This window comes from Procambarus clarkii, chromosome 59 (genome assembly GCF_040958095.1).
Source record: "Procambarus clarkii isolate CNS0578487 chromosome 59, FALCON_Pclarkii_2.0, whole genome shotgun sequence".
NCBI classification, from domain to species: Eukaryota; Metazoa; Arthropoda; class Malacostraca; order Decapoda; family Cambaridae; genus Procambarus; species Procambarus clarkii.
Genome location: NC_091208.1, coordinates 28706974 through 28720769, shown reverse-complemented (window position 1 = coordinate 28720769; position 13796 = coordinate 28706974). Strand labels below are relative to the sequence as shown.

General features: G+C 45.0%; 1 protein-coding gene across 8 annotated transcripts in view; it reads left to right on the top strand.

Annotated features, from left to right (window-relative positions):
• Positions 1-13796, top strand: part of dco (discs overgrown) — a 248872-nt gene that overhangs the window by 175460 nt on the left and 59616 nt on the right. For 4 of the 8 annotated variants that reach the window (XR_011223281.1, XM_069307058.1, XM_045758335.2 and 1 more), the window contains one exon: positions 4893-5025. Coding sequence is in view for 7 of the 8 variants with exons in the window: in XM_069307058.1 (XP_069163159.1) it covers positions 4893-5025 (133 nt within the window). In the remaining variant the exon portion in view is untranslated. Of the gene's footprint in view, positions 1-4892; positions 5026-10404; positions 11073-11414; positions 13089-13796 lie in introns of those variants that run through there. The other 4 variants (XM_069307060.1, XM_045758337.2, XM_069307059.1 and 1 more) reach the window with 2 other exon arrangements.

The window sequence follows — 13796 nt, the reverse complement described above, 5'->3', positions numbered from 1 at the left end:
CAAGGTACGAATTGGGAGATGAAAACCTTCAGGAATTGGGAATAGAGAATGATCTGAAGGTTGATATTATGCCGGACCTGCTCCTTGAAGCCAACAACCAAAGGATATCATCAGTGGCATGTGCAAGGCTGGCAACATAAAGTTGCCTTTAGAATCTTTATGCCACCAGACTAGTCCTCGAGCTGAGAGGTATGAGCTATTAGGAATGACTACTGGAATTAAACCTCACATCATTGGTAGACAGAAGAGTTAAAGGAGATGTGATTACTATTTACAAAATTCTCAAAAGGACTTGACAGGATATCAACTATTTAGCATGGGTGGTGCATGAGCAAGGGGATGCAGGTGGAAACTTTGTTCCCAAATGAGGCACAGAGACGTTAGAAAGAATTCTTTCAGTGGCAGAGTAGTTAACAGGTGGAATGCATTAGCCAGTGATGTGGTGGAGGCAGACTCCATACACAGTTGCAAATGTAGATATAAAAGAGCCCAATAGGCTTGAGAACCTGTACACCATTTGATTGACTGTTTAGAGGTGGGATTTAAGAGCCGAAGCTCAAACCCCCGCAAGCACAACTAGACGATTTCAATTAGGTGAGCCTGTCAGAATGCTTACTTGGTGGGGCTGGGTAAGGTTGGCAGTGAGTGTGTTTCAGAACTTTCCTCACATTAGCACTGCTAAACATTTCATCTTTTCTCATTTTTGTTATCAATATGAGCATTGTTAAACATTATATTTCTCCAATATTCTACATTATTTAGGATAGAATAAACCATTTGGTCTTTGATATGACTGAAAACACTATCTGGCTATCGCACATAGAGACCAACACTCCTCACTTATAATATGATGCACATTTCCTGTTAGTTATAGCTCCTGGCATTAAAAACTGTAATTAAGATTACTTATGTTTTTTACTTAAGATATGAAAGTATATTGGAGAGTTTATTATGTAATCAGTGGAGGGAGGGAGGTGGCAGTCATTGTAGCTGCCAGCTCTCCTACCTTTACCTTCTTTACTCCTTAAGGACGTAAGGCTAAGGAGTAGAGAAGGTAACATACGACTTAGTAATGGTCCAGTTTGAACCGACACTTGTCGTTTCTCCATCTTCTGATGTGTGGTTTGGTCATCACGCAAGGCTAAAATATCCTCTATACATGCAAAATTGATTGTTTTATTTTACATTTTTGATATTTTAAATATTATGATTCTTGCATTGTATTTGTATCTCTTACATTAATTTGGATGAGATGGCATAAATGTTTATGTGAACTAACGTCGTGTAAACATTTATCTTTTTGCAACACTTCTTGTGTTTTCAGCCCCAGGTGGTTGCAACACCTGGATTTGTTACACACAGTACTGCATTTACACTTAACACTTCACTCGGTAATGACGCAGCATTGCATCGTTTTTTAATAGACGCATTGCCGGTAACGATGCAGCATTGTGGCGGCGGCTTTGGGAGGCGAGCGCCGTGGTTTTGGATATTGTATGCATATACTCCTGTAGAGAATTTCATTGTGAATACATTGACACCAAAATGAAAGACCTAGGACCAAAATTGAGGTAACAAAGTTGAAAACAGTACAGTATACCCAATTTATTAGCGCTCACTGGGATTACTCTGTCACTTTCTCTGTTTGCTGTGGGTGGTACGCCTGGCTTTTGGACTTCATATTTACATATACTCCTGTACGGAATTCTATTGCGAACACAATGTTACAAAAATGAAAGACCTAGGACGAGAATTGAGATGTCCAAAGTGAAGAGAGTGTACACTTTTTTTTTTTTTTTTTTTTTTTTTTTTTTTTTTTTTTTTTTTTTTTTTTTTTTTTTTTGAGATATATACAAGAGTTGTTACATTCTTGTACAGCCACTAGTACGCGTAGCGTTTCGGGCAAGTCCTTAATCCTATGGTCCCTGGAATACGATCCCCTGCCGCGAAGAATCGTTTTTTCATCCAAGTACACATTTTACTGTTGCGTTAAACAGAGGCTACAGTTAAGGATTTGCGCCCAGTAAATCCTCCCCGGCCAGGATACGAACCCATGACATAGCGCTCGCGGAACGCCAGGCGAGTGTCTTACCACTACACCACGGAGACTGCTAAAAATTTTATTGCTCTTGCGCGGTTCTGGGTAATACGCTCTTACTTTCTCGCCGGGCATTTTGGCTTTATGTGCATTTAGTCTTGTAGAGAATTCTATTGCAAACACATTGATACCAAATTGAAAAACCTAGGATGAGAAATGAGATGACAAAGTGGAAAAGAGTATACACTTTTCAGTATTTTCCGCACGCTCTAATGTATTGAGAGGCGCCTTGGTGCTCTCTTTCTGGGCCACTTCCATCTTGTCAGCGGGTGGAGCGTGCTGCTGTTTTTTACTTTACTGTATATGCATATTCTCTTGTTGGGAATTCTATTGCGAACACAATGATGCCAAAATGAAAGCCCTAGGACGGGGATTGAGGTGACAAAAGTGAGAAGAGTGTACACATTTTATCGCTCGTGCACGCTCCCGGGTAACACGCGTGTATGTTAGCGTGTATGTTAGCAGCTTAATTCCCTTTTATATTACCTTACTTATCCTAAAAATACTTTACAGTTGAATGGCAACTCTGTTTTGAATGTTAGATCATGATCTTTTGCTGGTTGAAGGTCCATGACTTTCAAATCTTGATGAAATAGGTATACTGTATTTTGACTTGTCTCCCTTTTTTATTGGCACTTTTGATGATCAGCTCCTTACTCTACAGCCCTGGACGGTAGAGCGATGGTCTCTCTTCATGCAGGTCTGCGTTCAATCCCTGACCATCCAAGTGGTTGGGCACCATTCCTTTCCCCCGTACCATCGCAAATCCTTATCCTGACACCTTCCAAGTGCTATATAGTCGTAATGGCTCAGCGCTTTCTCCCGATAATTCCCTTTCCTTCCTAATTCTACTTGAAGTAGTGATATTAAATTTACAACATCTTGACCATTATTTTCCATGAGAGGAAAGTGTATTTTATAGTCTGTGATGGAACATCCTCCCCCCCTCGCTTCTCACCACATTGTCAAAAATGATGAGCACAACTCCACCTTTAATCATCGTACCATGACCTGGGTCATAGGCATCCCCTATTGACCAGTCTGTTATATTCTGCCCATCTTTAAAATATCATGGCTCTTGTGAGCAAATTCCCTAAAAGTTTAATCTTCAGCCTCATCGTCGGGAACTGCTAGGATTTTCTTGCAAACATTCTTCAAATTAGATTGCTTAACCTCACTTGAGCCCAGATGTTGTGGACCACTTACTGATTGTCTTTAAATTCTCAAGTCAACTTTTCCCCTAGGTATCCTCTGCTACTTCCTCAGCTTCATCAGATGAAACAAGTACTGTATTCACCTAGTTGTATTCACCTAATTGTGCTTGCAGGGGTTGAGCTCTGCTCTTTCGGCCTGCCTCTCAACTGTTACTATTTTTTTTTTCTTTTCTTTTTCTCCCCCACACCACACACACCCCAGGAAGCAGCCTGTAACAGCTGACTAACTCCCAGGTACCTATTTACTGCTAGGTAACGGGAGCTTCAGGGTGAAAGAAACTCTGCTCATTGTTTCTCGCCGGTGCCTGGAATCAAACCTGGGACCACAGGATCATGTGTCCAGGATGCTGTCCGCTCAGCCACCGGCTCTTTGAAGTGAAAGGGAAACTTCATGTGAAGTGAAGTAAAACTTCATCTAACATAGCCTTGGTGTATGGCTTGTTAGTTGTGCAGATGATGTCTTGATCTGTTATTTGGTTAAGACAAGCAGTATTTTTTTTTTTTTTTTTTTTTTTTTTTTTTTTTTTTTTTTTTTTTTTTTTTTTTTTTTTTTTTGTTCTCTCCAGGAAATATTTCTGCACGGGCCCCTAAGCCTCTGGCTGGCCCACTAAGTGTTGCTTGTTTCTGTTTTACCTGGGCGGAGTATGAGTATTTGACTCGTATGGTCACTTCAGTAAGAATTTGTCCCATGCGTTTAAGAACTTTTTCTGCTCTGTGGAATCCAAGTTGAAAAATCATAATGAGTTTGTAAAGTATTAGGATATAATGCCATATATCTTAACGTAACATTATCCAAGGTTAATTAAAGTGTTGGTGCAAGTTGGCTGAGCCTGGGCATTATTCAGCAATATTTAAATTATTTGACTGTCACTAAAAACAAATGATATTGTGAATTCTCATTGTTATAATTAATAATAATAATAATAATAATAATAATAATAATAATAATAATAATAAGAAAATCTACTGGAGACCCAAGGTGACTTGAACCCCACAACCAAGGAACTCCCAGCCGCTACCTCTACCACTGTCCCACTCTCACTTGGTAAAAGTTAAACAACGGGATTCTAGGAAGTCTTCAGACTTCCACTGGAAGTCTGAAGCCCCTACTGACCCACTTCAAGGTTTACATATAACCCCCAAGCAAGTACATAAAACTTGGACAGGCTTTAGTAAGGGCCTCCAGACTTGCTATGGTTTGTCAGGGTCATATGAACCACTCCAAGACTGAATAGCTATCAGCTGTGAATTGTTGTTATTTGAGAGTTACTACTCAGTAAGTAGTGTTGGTAAATCCATTAAACATAAGTTTGGGTTAGTGGATTCTGCAGGAATGCAGGCTCTATATTATAATAAGTGGATTATTAATATTTTATTATGTTATGGCTTACAAAGCCCTCGGACCACAAGAAGCATTATGTTAATAATTTCTAGCAATTTAAAATTGTTATATAATGTATTGGTAATAGAATTTACATTTGTATAGTGCTGTACTATATTAAAGTAGTGTATCAGTATTGCTAAGACACTACAGTCAAAATAATGATATTGGTACACCTCTAATATGTATATTTTAACAGGGTGGTTCACGAAATCAAGAAAATGAGGTAGAACGAAGAGATCGTCAGACCCACAAACCCCAAGCCACCGGTGCCACGTCTCGGATACGGCACGACACAACCGTCGGGGGTGTTTTGCCCTCCCCAACAGCGGGTGAGTTGCCAACCCCACCAACTGGCTCTGCCCTATCAATTCCCGGTCATCATACACCCTCCTTGTGTGACCTAGAGCCCCTGAGGCCAGTGGTGCTTCAGTCCTCGTGGGTTCCCAAGTCACGGCCAATCACCAATTGGACTGGCTGTCTTGATTAAGGGATTGCTGTATCACTTCTAATAAAATTGTAGTTCACAATCACCATCATCACTGCCGCCACCACTGCCACCACTGCTACCAATCCACCACCGCTACCAATCCACTCCACTCCATTCCACTCCACCACCACTACCAGTCCTACACTCCACCACCACCACTCTCCACCACCACCACTCTCCACCACCACTCTCCACCACCGCCACTCACCTACCACCACTCACCTACCACCACCACCGCCACTCACCTACCACCACCACCGCCACTCACCCACCACCACCACCACTCTCCACCACCGCCACTCACCTACCACCACTCACCTACCACCACCACCGCCACTCACCTACCACCACCACCGCCACTCACCCACCACCACCACCGCCACTTGCCCACCGCCACTCACCCACCACCACCACCACCGCCACTCACCCACTACCACCGCCACTCACCCACTACCACCGCCACTCACCCACCACCACCGCCACTCGCCCACCGCCACTCACCCACCACCACCGCCACTCGCCCACCGCCACTCACCCACCACCACCGCCACTCACCCACCACCACCGCCACTCACTCACCCACCACCACCACCACCACCACTCACTCGCTCACTCACCCACCACCACCGCCACTCACTCACCCACCACCACTGCCACTCACTCACCCACCACCACCGCCACTCACTCACCCACCACCACCACCGCCACTCACCCACCCACCCACCACCACCGCCACTCACCCACCCACCACCACCGCCACTCACCCACCACCACCGCCGCCACTCACCCACCACCACCGCCGCCACTCACCCACCACCACCGCCACTCACCCACCCACCACCACCGCCACTCACCCACCACCACCGCCACTCACCCACCACCACCGCCACTCACCCACCACCACCGCCACTCACCCACCCACCACCGACACTCGCCCACCACCACCACCGCCACTCACCCACCCACCACCACCGCCACTCACCCACCCACCACCACCGCCACTCACCCACCCACCACCACCGCCACTCACCCACCCACCACCACCGCCACTCACCCACCCACCACCACCGCCACTCACCCACCCACCACCACCGCCACTCACCCAGCACCACCGCCACTCACCCACCACCACCGCCACTCACCCACCACCACCGCCACTCGCCCACCACCACCGCCACTCGCCCACCACCACCACCACCACCACCACTCACCCACCACCACTCACCCACCACCACTCACCCACCACCACTCACCCACCACCACCACCACTCACCCACCACCACCGCCGCCACCACCACCACCAATAAGGAACAGCACCACTGCTGTTCCTTATTCTCATATCGGATATAGACAAAAATACAAGTCACAGCTTCGTGTCATCCTTTGCAAATGACAAAAATTAACATGAAAATTACCGCTGCTGAAGATAGTGAAAAATTACAAGCGGATATCAACAAAGTTTTCGATTGGGCAGCAGAAAATAAAATGATGTTTAACAGTGATAAATTCCAAGTACTCAGGTATGACAAAAATGAGGGTCTGAAATATAATACAGGGTAGAAAACACAATCGAATCTGCCCACAGTAGGAAAACAGCATGTAAAGGATTTTGGAATAATGATGTCCGATGATCTAACATTTAGGGAGCATAACCAAGCAAATATTGCGTTAGCCAGAAAAATGATAGAATGGATTACGACAACTTTCAAATCCAGGGATCCCATCACAATGGTGGTTCTCTTCAAATCACTTGTGCTGTCACATCTCGAGTACTACTCGGTACTCATTTCCTCCTTCAGAGCAGGAGAGGTTGCTGAAATAGAGGGAATACAGAGAACATGTATGGCATGCATAAACGCGATAAAGCATCTAAATTATTGGGATCGTCTCAAAGCTCTCCAAATGTACTCACTAGAATGGAGACGAAAGATATACCAAATAATATACACATGGAAAATACTGGAGGGCCAGGTCCCTAATCTACGCAGTAAAATAACAACGTACTGGTGTGAACAATATGGAAGAAAATGCTGAATAGAACCAGTGAAGAGCTGAGGTGCCATAGGCACAATCATAGAACACTGTATACGCATCAGAGGTCCACGGTTGTTCAATATCCTCCCAGCGAACATAAGAAATATTGCCAGAACAACCGTGGACATCTTCAAGAAAAAACTAGACTGTTTTCTATAAGAAGTTCCGGACCGACCGGGCTGTGGGGGGTATGTGGGCCTGCGGGCCGCTCCAAGCAACAGCCTGGTGGACCAAACACTCAAAAGTCAAGCCTGGCCTCAGGCTGGGCTTGGGGAGTAGAAGAACTCCCAGAACCCCATCAAGCGGGTATCAAGGAGGTATAGCGGCCCTGTGGGCCGCTATACCTCCTTGATACCTCCTTGATACCTGCTTGATACCTCCTTGATATGCAATATATTATATATTGCATACATACATCATATTGTATATATATTGCAACAGCTTGGTGGACCAGACTCTCACAAGTCGAGCCTGGCCTCAGGCCGGGTTTGGGGAGTAGAACAACTCCCAGAACCCCATCAACCAGGTATCACCACCACTCACCCACCACCATCACCACTCACTCACCACTCACTCACCACCACCACCACTCACCCACCACCACCACTCACCCACCACCACCACCACCACTCACCCACCACCACCACCACCACTCACCCACCACCACCACCACCACCACCACCACCACCACTCACCCACCACCACCACCACTCACCCACCACCACCACCACTCACCCACCACCACCACTCACCCACCACCACCACTCACCCACCACCACCACTCACCCACCACCACCACCACCACCACCACTCACCCACCACCACCACCACCACCACCACTCACCCACCACCACCACCACCACCACTCACCCACCACCACCACCACCACCACTCACCCACCACCACCACCACCACTCACCCACCACCACTCACCCACCACCACTCACCCACCACCACCACCACTCACCCACCAACCAACAACCGCCCACCACCACTCAACCACCACCACTCAACCACCACCACTCAACCACCACCACTCAACCACCACCACTCAACCACCACCACTCAACCACCACCACTCAACCACCACCACCACCACTCACCCACCACCACCACCACTCACCCACCAACCACCACTCAACCACCACCACTCAACCACCACCACTCAACCACCACCACTCAACCACCACCACTCAACCACCACCACCACCACTCACCCACCACCACCACCACTCACCCACCAACCACCACTCAACCACCACCACTCAACCACCACCACTCAACCACCACCACTCAACCACCACCACTCAACCACCACCACTCAACCACCACCACTCAACCACCACCACTCAGTCCCGGAACTGAGAGGATTGAGTTACGAGGAAAGGCTAAAGGAGCTGAACCTCACATCCCTGGAAAACAGAAGAGTAAGGGGAGACATGATAACCACCTACAAAATTCTCAAGGGAATTGACAGGGTTATCTTGAGATTAAGGTCGGACAAAGACAAACTCTTCAGCACGGGTGGGACACGAACAAGGGGACACAGGTGGAAACTTAGTACCCAGATGAGCCACAGTGACGTTAGAAAGAATTTTTTCAGTGTCAGAGTAGTTAATAAATGGAATGCACTAGGCAGTGATGTGGTGGAGGCTGACTCCATACACAGTTTATAATGTAGATATGATAGAGCCCAGTAGGCTCAGGAATCTGTACACCAGTTGATTGACAGTTGAGAGGCGAGACCAAAGAGCCAAAGCTCAACCCCCGCAAGCACAATTAGGCAAGTACAATTAGGTGAGTACTCAACCACCACCACTCGCCCACCATCACCACCACCACTCGCCCACCATCACCACCACCACTCGCCCACCATCACCACCACCACTCGCCCACCATCACCACCACCACTCGCCCACCATCACCACCACCACTCGCCCACCACCACCACCACCACTCGCCCACCACCACCACTCGCCCACCACCACCACTCGCCCACCATCACCACCACCACTCGCCCACCACCACCACCACCACTCACCCACCACCACCACCACCACCACCACCACCACCACTCGCCCACCACCACCACCACCACTCGCCCACCATCACCACCACCACCACCACCACCACCACCACCACCACCACCACCACCACCACCACCACCACCACTCGCCCACCACCACCACCACCACCACCACCACCACTCGCCCACCACCACCACCACCACTCGCCCACCACCACCACCACCACTCGCCCACCACCACCACCACCACCACCACCACCACCACCACCACCACTCGCCCACCACCACCACCACCACTCGCCCACCACCACCACCACCACTCGCCCACCACCACCACCACCACTCGCCCACCACCACCACCACCACTCGCCCACCACCACCACCACCACCACCACCACCACCACCTTCATGACTATTATTACATGCTTATAACCACTTGCCTCATTTCCCCAGTCTTTGCAACCTGTTGATTATTTAGATATTTTTGTCTAATCTTCTTTCATCTGTTGTGAGAGTTTTGCTTTCCTATTAGACTGGCTAACTTGATTTGCTTCTATCTTATTTATATGTAGATTTTGGTATTAATAGCTTTTATTGCTTGTAGGTTTCTGTTTTATTCATACCAAGAGAAATGAAATCATATTTTACTTTGTTGGTATTAGTAAATGTTATGGGCACGAGGGCTAATGTAAGAGGGGCCACTCAGTTCTTGGGCTCAAGTCTTCCTACTATCAGTCTTATGGGCACGAGGGCTAATGTAAGAGGGGCCACTCAGTTCTTGGGCTCAAGTCTTCCTACTATCAGTCTTATGGGCACGAGGGCTAATGTAAGAGGGGCCACTCAGTTCTTGGGCTCAAGTCTTCCTACTATCAGTCTTATGGGCACGAGGGCTAATGTAAGAGGGGCCACTCAGTTCTTGGGCTCAAGTCTTCCTACTATCAGTTTTAGATGTTTCTTTAATGTTGATGTATGTAGCTCAGTGTGTGACAGTGATGTAGTATAACCGATACACAGTCGTTCAATTGTGCACCTTTCCTCTCTCAGCCCAAGGAAATGTGCCATATTGGATCTCTTTTACTGACTATTAACTCATAATGTCACATGGTGAGTAGATATCTTTCCCTAGTTAGATAATCTTACATTTTGCTCTCCCCCTTACAGGGAAACCACTTGTTATTTGAACCCCAAGGAACCAATAGCCATTCAATACTTCTGGAAATCACTTGATAGCAATTAACAACTATAGGTTATTGTAGTATCAAGAATGTTCCACCTGGACTTCAGAAAAGCCGTCTTTCAGTTCAGAAACCTCTTTCAAGACCATTCTTCATGTAAGCTGCACTGAATATTATGCACTGATAGGAACTTCACTGCTCCTTGTAAGCACCTTTGTATTTTATGGTTTTGAAATACAATTGATGTAGCTATTGATGGCAGGTTAAAGATGAAGATATTTAATATATCACATAGAGAGTGTCTTTGGACTGCATACTTTTTTGTAAATATTCGTTGCCTTTTGTGTTGTATATAAAGTGAAAGAAAACGTCATTTCTGCTGTATTTTTTATTTAGGTTAGGTTCTCATCCAAATGTTCCATCAGATTTCAATTGTCGTCAAACTCATGTATACAGCATTTGTAACATAGTGGGTTGCATTCATGTAGTTTGTGTGTGCTCTTGTATTACTTACTCAAGTGCTTGCTGTTGAACTGTGCATGACAGTGTTGAAGAGACGGATGGATTGTAGAGTGATAGGGCATTTGTATATGTACAACAATTGTTTTTACCATGATGTATGACAGTGGTATGAATAAATACATTTCAAGTAATGCTTTGTGCTATCTTTCGTAAGTGTTCCTTCAACTGTGGCCTCGGCATTAGCCCTCTTGCCTTTTTAATTATTTCCCTGATTTATTAAAATAAATAATTTTTTTTTGTTTGGCTTTGCATGAGAAACTAGTTTTTCTATTGACTACACGAAGTAGATTTAATTAAATAAAAGTACAATCAAAGTGAGGATACAGAATATTTTTGCTAATATAATACTGCTTTCTACTGGTAATGAAATATAAATAATGATTATCAGAGATAAAATCACACAGGTGTCACCCGAGAGTATAACTATCAACCCGAAAATCACAATGTAGAGTAATAACATTTTTAAAATTGCAGGGACTTGACCCTGGACCCAAGATTTGGCAGACCTACATGCTGCTACTATGCAACGAGAAGATTACCAATTAAAACCAGATCGTGTACTGGTTTCTTGTTAGTTTTAAAAGGACCTATCTGAAACCTCAATTTACATTTTGTTTTTTCTACCATTCAGAAAATCTGATTGAATATTGTAAATTACTCCAACCACATGTGTCCTTGTAATGATTTGTTGGTTGGTAAATAAGAATTAATTGCATAATTGTGCATTTGTCAACTGCAAATTGGGGGTCCAGATTTGACTTTGTACAACCCATGAGAAATCAGTAGATGACTGTTTCACTCCCAATTCTCCTCAGGGTGTAGTGGTAGCAAGTGGGTGTCGTATGTCTAGGTCTCGGGGGTATTGTGGTAGTGAGTAGACATCGTAGTTCTTGGTATCGGGGTGTACTGGTAGTGAGTGGGTGTCATATGTCTAGGTTTCGAGGTATTGTGTTAGTGAGCTTTCTTGGTCCTAGGGTGTACTGATAGTGAGTGGGTTTTAGAGTATTGTATAAGATTTAAAAGTCCCGTGGCTACATGGGGTTCACATCAGCATCCTCAGGGCTCCAGTAAACAGACCCTATTTTTTTAAAATAATTTTGGGCAACATTCCCGGGTGTGAGAGCCTCAGTACTGAGTGAGCAACCAAGGCTGGTGCATGCAGCATGAGCTTACAGCACTGCTGTTCAGCTTGTGACCACAACATCGCCTGAAAATGTCAAGATATATATGTAACTGGTATTATTTAGCGATGATAGTATTACAGAAGAACCCGAGTGTGATAAAGACTGTGTACAATGTTCAGATATCAGTGAACACAATGCTGTTCAAGATGTTGACAGAACTAGGCAGGTAGCCACAAGCACACTGCCATTGTTTGGTCAATCTAAGAATCTTGAGACAACTTCTCATGTTCCTTTACAAAATAAACTTGGGAAAATTATTAATTTACAGTACTTAGGGACCAGGAGTCTGATAATAGCAACATTATCAGGAGTATGTGATGTGCGTAGTATGTTGGGAGAAGGATTCTTGCAGCGTGAAGTCACATCGTCTGCTGGATGGTGTGTGGTGGCACTATGCTGTTTGGACACACCATACCAGCTTAGTGGTTTGTTAAGGTGCACAAAAATGTAGATAGTTATATATATATATATATAATGTGTTTGTATATAGTGTAATAACAGCAAAAACAGTATGTTGGGAGGAGGATTTTTGCTGAACAAGGCGACGTCTGCTGGCTGGCTGGCGTGTTACTTGTCATACAGTGTGTGGTGCTGCTATGCTGTTTGGACACACCATACCAGATTAGTTCGTTATGGTCAACAAAAATTTAGATAGTTATATATAACGTGTGTGTATTATGTGATAACAGCAAAAAACATTGTTTTATTGTTTAATGAATATAATAATTGAATCACTAATATGCACATCATATTATTGAGTATAGCGATGGTTCAGACATTTTATTATATAAATGTATCACATTACTGAATAATATTACTGCAAAAAACCCAGAGACATTGAATTATTATAATTAGGTAATAATATCTTTGGGCAACTTCTGCCTTCTTGCTCGGCTGGAGCAGACTGTGTACTCTCAGCACCTGTATCTTTCCAGACTTCCTTATCATAACAGTCAAAATGTCACATAGATTTTTTTTTATTTTTACCCCGTGACCATGGAACACATTTGAATAACCCTCAAACGAAAAAATGTTTAGAATTTTGTTTTCTTGCGCACAGCAGTGTTGTCGGCTTTTAATAGCTTCACCGTCCAAAGGTTAAATAACAAAACTCGTGCAAAGAATTGAACAATTGACTGCCAAATGCAGGCGATGAGTCACAATAACGTGGCTGAAGTATGTTGACCAGACCACACACTAGAAATTGAAGGGACGACGACGTTTCGGTCCGTCCTGGACCATTCTCAAGTCGATTGTCATCGACTTGAGAATCAAGTCGATTGACAATCGACTTGAGAATCAAGTCGATTGACAATCGACTTGAGAATGGTCCAGGACGGACCGAAACGTCGTCGTCCCTTCAATTTCTAGTGTGTGGTCTGGTCAACAATCGACTGCCAAAGTACACTATACAAAATCTGCATGAAGCGTTTGCTTCTGCGGAAGGAAAGAACGAGGAACACACTAGAAAAAGAACTCGGATGGCTCTACTAAAGAAGGGACAACAATTATGGGAATCCTTATGTAGACACGAACCCCATAAAGGAAAATAAATCTGAACTGGGAAATCAAAGAAATATGGCATACACAAAAGCAGTCAAATCATTCTGAGGAAATGAAATTGGAACAGAAAGCTATTCAAGAGATAAAGACATCTCAAATATTTTTCACA